General features: G+C 42.4%; 1 protein-coding gene across 1 annotated transcript; it reads right to left on the bottom strand.

Annotated features, from left to right (window-relative positions):
* Window positions 1–356: 356 nt before the first annotated feature.
* Window positions 357–4,955, bottom strand: BCR41DRAFT_418618 (hypothetical protein; the record flags this gene model as incomplete). Its single annotated transcript, XM_022029649.1, has 3 exons — window positions 357–1,900; window positions 3,076–3,373; window positions 3,468–4,955. 3 exons carry the CDS (start codon window positions 4,953–4,955, stop codon window positions 444–446), a joined length of 3,243 nt encoding a protein of 1,080 aa, XP_021886258.1. The 3' UTR covers window positions 357–443.
* Between the last annotated feature and the right edge of the window lie 1,211 nt (window positions 4,956–6,166).

The raw sequence follows: 6,166 nt of genomic DNA, 5'->3' as shown, positions 1-6,166 counted from the left end.
AGATGATCTGCCCTCAAGATCTGATAACAATAAATCAGCTGATGCGTTCTCTTATTTTTATCGTAATGACTACAATCCATATTTCCTCTGTGCATGCATTGTTCTTTGTCCTTTGTCCTTAGGATTTTGTATTTTTATTTCCTTTACTCATCTAATCCGATGTAAAGCTTGAAGCTAATGGACTTTTTTCTAGACAGACAAACCTACCGATTGAAAAATGTGCACAGCACGGCAGCTGTCAATTGAGATTCAAAAAAAAAAAAAAAAAAAAAAAAAAAGAGCACAAAAAACACAAACACATGAGGGAGACCAGTTTGGTTTTTTTTTTTTTTTTTTTTTATTTATTGTAAATTTGTAACGAACTTTCATTTGCACATGGACGATTTTTGATGAGGAAGAAAAAGGAAGAGAAGAAGAGGAGGGTGAGGATGACTACCCCATTTTTAGCCAAGCCGATCTTGGATCCAGCCGCACCTGGCATGGCCTTTCCCTTTCTTTCCTTCCTTTGGAGAAGAAGAAAAAGGAGAAGAAAGGAATTCAGGGACCCATTCTACCGAAGGAATCTGCAGACGCTCCTTTCCCAAAGCCTCCACTTTGTCGTTGTCCTTGTCCTTGTTGTCATGTTGCGCAGATCTACCACCACTACCACGTTGTCGTGGCTCAGAAGGTTTCCTTCCACGTGAAGGCCCTCCTTCCTTGGCATCAACATTCTCGGCTTTATCCACATCAGCATCAACATCAGCAACGGCATCAGTATCAGCATCAGCATCCGCTCCATCTTCCGATGCCTTGTCCGTTTTCACTTCTTCCGTTTGGTCTCCTTCTTGCTCTTGAGTGGTCTCCACAAAAGTCTTCCTGAACTCGTTCAATACATTATCGACTACCCAATTAAGCGCCTCTGATGGTTTCTGAGCATCGCTATTGCCCTCAGTGGCGTTGTCATTACCACTGTCATCTACACGGCCATCATCGGAACTGCCTGCCTTGTTTAACTGTTTTGAATGCAAGGCCCCTCCTTCTGCTTCTGTTTCTTCTCTCACTACACCTGGTGCTTGTTCAGTTAGCTGCAAACTCTGGCTTATTATCGGAAGTATATTCTTTAATCCTTCTGATTGTCCAAGCATCTTCTCTATAGAGAACGGAAGAAGGAACTTTGGAACTCCTGTCAACTCTTGTAACTTGGACAATATCGCCTCCTTGGCTTGTTGAGATCGCTCTATTGCCAAAGAATACAATTGCTCTCCAAAATCCTGATAATAACTCTTGAGGCATGCCAAGATCAACGTGGAAGTGTTTGGGTCAATAATGTCAGCAAGATAATGAGCTCCTTTAGGATGTCTGATGGCCGTGATGTCCGCCTTTGTTGCTCGTCTTGAAAACTCATCATCTCCATAAACTTTTCCATCAATCTTGGAACCGGGAGCGCCAGCGCAGAGCCAAATGAGGATATTTCGGATATCTCGTCGTAATTGAAGGATAAATGGCTCCATAAGCGAATTCATAGTTGCGGCGGTCATGTTCATGTCTTGATTAGGAGCCCGTTTTAAGAGTGGTTGATGGTCCTGTTGTCCGGACGATGTTTTAGATGCTATTCTTGACTTGGGTACTGAACTGCTTTCAAAGCTTTCTTCTTGATCCCCTTGCTGCTGCTCTTTAGATGATGACTGGATAAACCTACGTTTTATTTGTTGCTGCTGTTCTTTTTGGTTGTCGGATGAACTAGCCATTTTCACAAGTACATCAAGGTATTGAGCAGCCTCTGAATTATTGAGGAGATTGGTCATAACCTTGATGAGATCATCTTGATACTTTACTGCTTGTTCATCCACCTTGCTCTCGATCCAGTTTTCAAGCTCTGTGAGACCTGTATCCGCCTTTAGTGACAGAAGCTGGCTTATATCTAATAAGATCGTGAAGAAAAAGTGACGAGATTAAGCTTCTGACCTTTTTTTTTTTTTTTTTTTTTTTTTTTAAAAAAAAAAAAAAAAAAAAAAAATACTATAGACAAAATAATAATAATAATAATAATAATAATAATAATAATAATAATAAAGAATAAAAAAGAACTGCAGTTCCTTTTTCCATCATTATTTCTATCTTCAACAAAGATACTGTCTCTTTTCTGTGCCTTGGCTTTTTCAAGATCAACTCGGTGTAGGAGCGGCTCAATAAAGCTCGCACTTTTGATAATGGCCATACCATCTGTAGTAATCGCCGGTTTTACATTTGCTGAAGAACTTGGTGAAGGGAATATTAAGAGGATAAGACTCAAAGCTATAAAGCTTAGCAAGGACGAAACCATTTTTTTTTTTTTTTTTTTTTAAAAGGAAGGTCTTTGAGTTTCTTTACAAAAAAAAAAAAAAAAAAAAATTAATATTATTAATATTATTATAATAAAGAAGAGGTGTTGGTAAAAAAAAAGAAAATGCTTTATATATATGTGTACATTCTCTACTTCTCTACAGATATTCATTATGCCGCATGATAACAAGAATTTGTCATAGATTCCAAGTATTCATCGGTCCTGAAGAAAGAAATTAAAAAAAAAAAAAAACAAAGGGGGATTCAGGTCCAGAATTTCTTTAATTTACTAAATATCCATCCACATCAGATCAAGTTGGAACGCGCTATTCAATTCTAGAAATGATTCTGTTACAAACGACAATTCTCTGCATTTCAGCAAATAGAGTAAAAGAGGGGAATTAATGACAAGTATTACAATATGTGCATCATAGCTTGCAGGGACACATACACACACACACACCAGGCTTTTAATTATTCTGTCCATTTGGGGGAGTACAAAGAAAAAACATTTCATGAGATGTTTGTATGGCCGGTTAAGGCATGGCAACACGACCAGGAAATGCCTCCTAACAGGTTGATCCATTAACCCTTTATTAAGAGAACAAGGAAAAAAGAAAAATTGGGATGTTCGCTGTGCTAAATCCACGTGGATACTCTCCTTCCAATAATGCTGACTAGTAGAACTGCAGTTCAGAATAAAATGCACAGGCTCATACTCGCTACATTCACTACATTTGCTGCAAACGAATCGATGCCCTTTAGCAACTTTACTTTTAGCAATCAATGGTCTTGTTCTGGGATTACTATTCATTGCGTTTGTATCCAAACCATCGCTTTCTGGTATTTTAAACTTGGTTGATGCGGAGCTCATTGTCTTCTCCTGACCTGCCTCTTGGAAGATCGAACACTGTATTATATTGCCAACAGCTCCATGTTGCTCCAACAGTTTTCTATTCGTTTCACTCAAGCCAGAAACACCTTGAATCCTTGCACTGCTAGCATGAAGACCTGTTGGCTCCGTGCTCCATCTCAGGCGGGCATAACACTGGCCATCCTCCTCTTTGCTGATCTGCCACATACGAACAGAGCCAGTGCTAGAAAGTAACCTTCTTCAGAAACATTCCAGTCAAGAGTTCAAACATATGTCCCGACAAATGGGATACTATTAGGCACTTGGCTGACTCTGCATCCCACAGTCGTATAGCCATATCCATGCTGGCAGAGGCAATATACTGGCCATCACAAGAAAAAGACATGTCATGTATACTCTCAGTGTGGCCTTCAAGTACATGTAACACGTTCCCTGATTCAGTATCCACTACACTGATTTTCCCTTCATCACTTCCAACAACCATCTGTCGACTGGATGGTGAAAATGCAATCACTCTCTGAGCCTCCTTGAAATCTATTTCGAAATAGATCTCTCCTGTATCTGCAGTCCGTAGCTGCACCTTTTTGTCCTGGATGAATGCTATCTTCTGGCTATCATGTGAGTAAACGCAATATTTCTCGCCAAACAAGGCAGTCAAGTCCAGATCCTCTAACTCATACAGTGGATCTCCTGAATGTGTCGCCCAGACTCTGATCCTCTTGTCTTCATCATATAAAGCAATTTGGCGGCCATTAGGCGAGAATAACATTTGCTTCATTCTACTGCCATTTCCTTGTAGAGTGCGTATGAGTTGTCCCGTTTGCGTGTTCCACATACTCACATCTCCATTAGAGTAGCAACAGGCAATTTGATGGTCAATGGATGAAATAACAAAGCCGCTGATGCTATCACCCGAATTTGGTGGTTTCACAGCATGAGCAACCTTGCCTGATTGAGTATCCAAAAGGTAAATGTATGGGTCATTCCCTTTGCCACGATAGGCAAGCTGACCATCAGATGAATACCTGATGTCCCATGTAGACTGTTGTAAAGTATGGATACATTTCCCTGTTCGACTGTCCAACACACGAACTGTATAATCCAAACTGAATGATGCGATATGTTGTCCATCCCCTAAAAACTTTGCTCGGAAGACTGGTTCTGTATACCCATATGAGCCATGGCTAGACTGTTGTGATTGTGTGTCCCACAGACGTATCGTTCCATCTCGGCTAAACGACGCAATCTGGTGGCCATTGGGTGAATATGCTATACGGAATACAAAATTAGTGTGGCCATGTAATGGGTTGATCAGTTGTCCGGATTGGGTATCCCAAAGTTGCACTCTTCTGCCGTAACAACAAATGGCTATCTGTTCCCCATTTGGTGAATATCTTATTTCATAGCCAAAACCAGAATTGCCTATAATAGTATGGATGACCTCTCTTGTCTGCATGTTCCACTGATATGCCCTGAACGTGGTAAGTGAAGTGGCGAATTTCCCACAAGGAGAGTATTGGACACCCCTGACAGGCTTCTTATGCTCCAAGAGCCAAACCCTCTGCTCAGACCAAGCATCCCACACGCTCAGCAAGTGGGAATTGTCGTCATAAATGATGAATTCCTGACTGTCAGGCGAATATATGATTCGTTCAACTTCGGACTCACAGTCCTGAAGCTCCTGTATTAATTCTCCTGATGCAGCATCCCATAGCTGTACTGTCTTGTCTTTACCTCCACTTGCAATCTGTTCCCATGCCAGATCTGGCTTCCCACACATGCACTGACCCATCCACGCTAGTTGTGGCGAGATGACCACCACTTGGCGAGTATACTACGGCGCTGAAAAGGCTCGTGGGGCTCCTCAATCTATAAGCCCATGGCTAAGGTCGGTTCCTGGGATCTGGATGCCTCGTAAGTCTGCTCCGATGAAGGATTCTCTTGCTCGAACCAAGATTGTCATTGCATTGGCTGCTGCTGTTCGCCACTTGCTATCGCTCTTTGAGAGTTCTACATACTCATACAATTGCTTTTTGAACTTTGCTTCCAGTTGGATACGGTCTACAAGGAACTGGAGAATAGATGGCTCGTTTACAAAGCTTCTCCACACTAATGGTGAGGCTTCATCAGGATCCATTGAATCATTATCTTGCTCAACCATATTGCCCCCTTCCGCCTCAAAACTGTATACGGAGCTGGTACTCCCTCTACGACAACTTGGTGCCGCTGGCGCTTCTCTATCACTTGCAATCACCCTCATCTCTTTCTGTGGCTCGAACATCGCTCGCACTACACAGTACTCCAGTATAGACCGATGGACAAACCGATATTGGCTACCTGTGCGGTTCAGAGGTGATGCTTCTCGGAGGAGGTTCTTCCTGCTCTCCCTGCTAAAGTGCTCCTCTTTCCATGTACCCTTGTCCTTGGATGGGGTGTATTCCACCACCGGATTGCCATCTTGGTGTTTGTAGATTGCCACAGCCAGATCTGCCAAATATCTGATCCCATTCAGTGCAAACCCTTCATCACACAATGTCCGGAACATCCTCTTATCCTCTGATACTACTATCTCGCTTAGTCGCTTCTTGCCTCGCTCGAGCCACAGCTCAACAAATTTGTCATACAGTGTGATGCGCTTGATCAGAGTTTTAGTGCTATCTTGATGCGGATCTACCATCCGCGGCAACACTTCCAACGAGAGTGAGAGTATGAATGGATTCTTCACAAGATCGCGCAGACTAGGGACTACCGCAAACGCTCGCTGATAGTCATCCACGCTCCACATTAGGTCCATGACACTGACATATTGTTCAGTGTACTCATCGATCTGAGCCTCAGAAAATGGTGCAATCATAGCTTCCTGGAATAATCCAGAATCTGCTTGGTGGTTACGGTCCATAGGCTGGAAGCGATCCCGATAGTCTACTCCAAGGTACTCACTACGACAATTGATCACCATCTAACACATCCATTCGCCAGGTTGGTTAAGAC

Source organism: Lobosporangium transversale, assembly GCF_002105155.1.
Source record: "Lobosporangium transversale strain NRRL 3116 chromosome Unknown BCR41scaffold_2, whole genome shotgun sequence".
Taxonomy (NCBI): Eukaryota; Fungi; Mortierellomycota; class Mortierellomycetes; order Mortierellales; family Mortierellaceae; genus Lobosporangium; species Lobosporangium transversale.
This window is presented reverse-complemented; position numbering and strand designations above follow the sequence as displayed.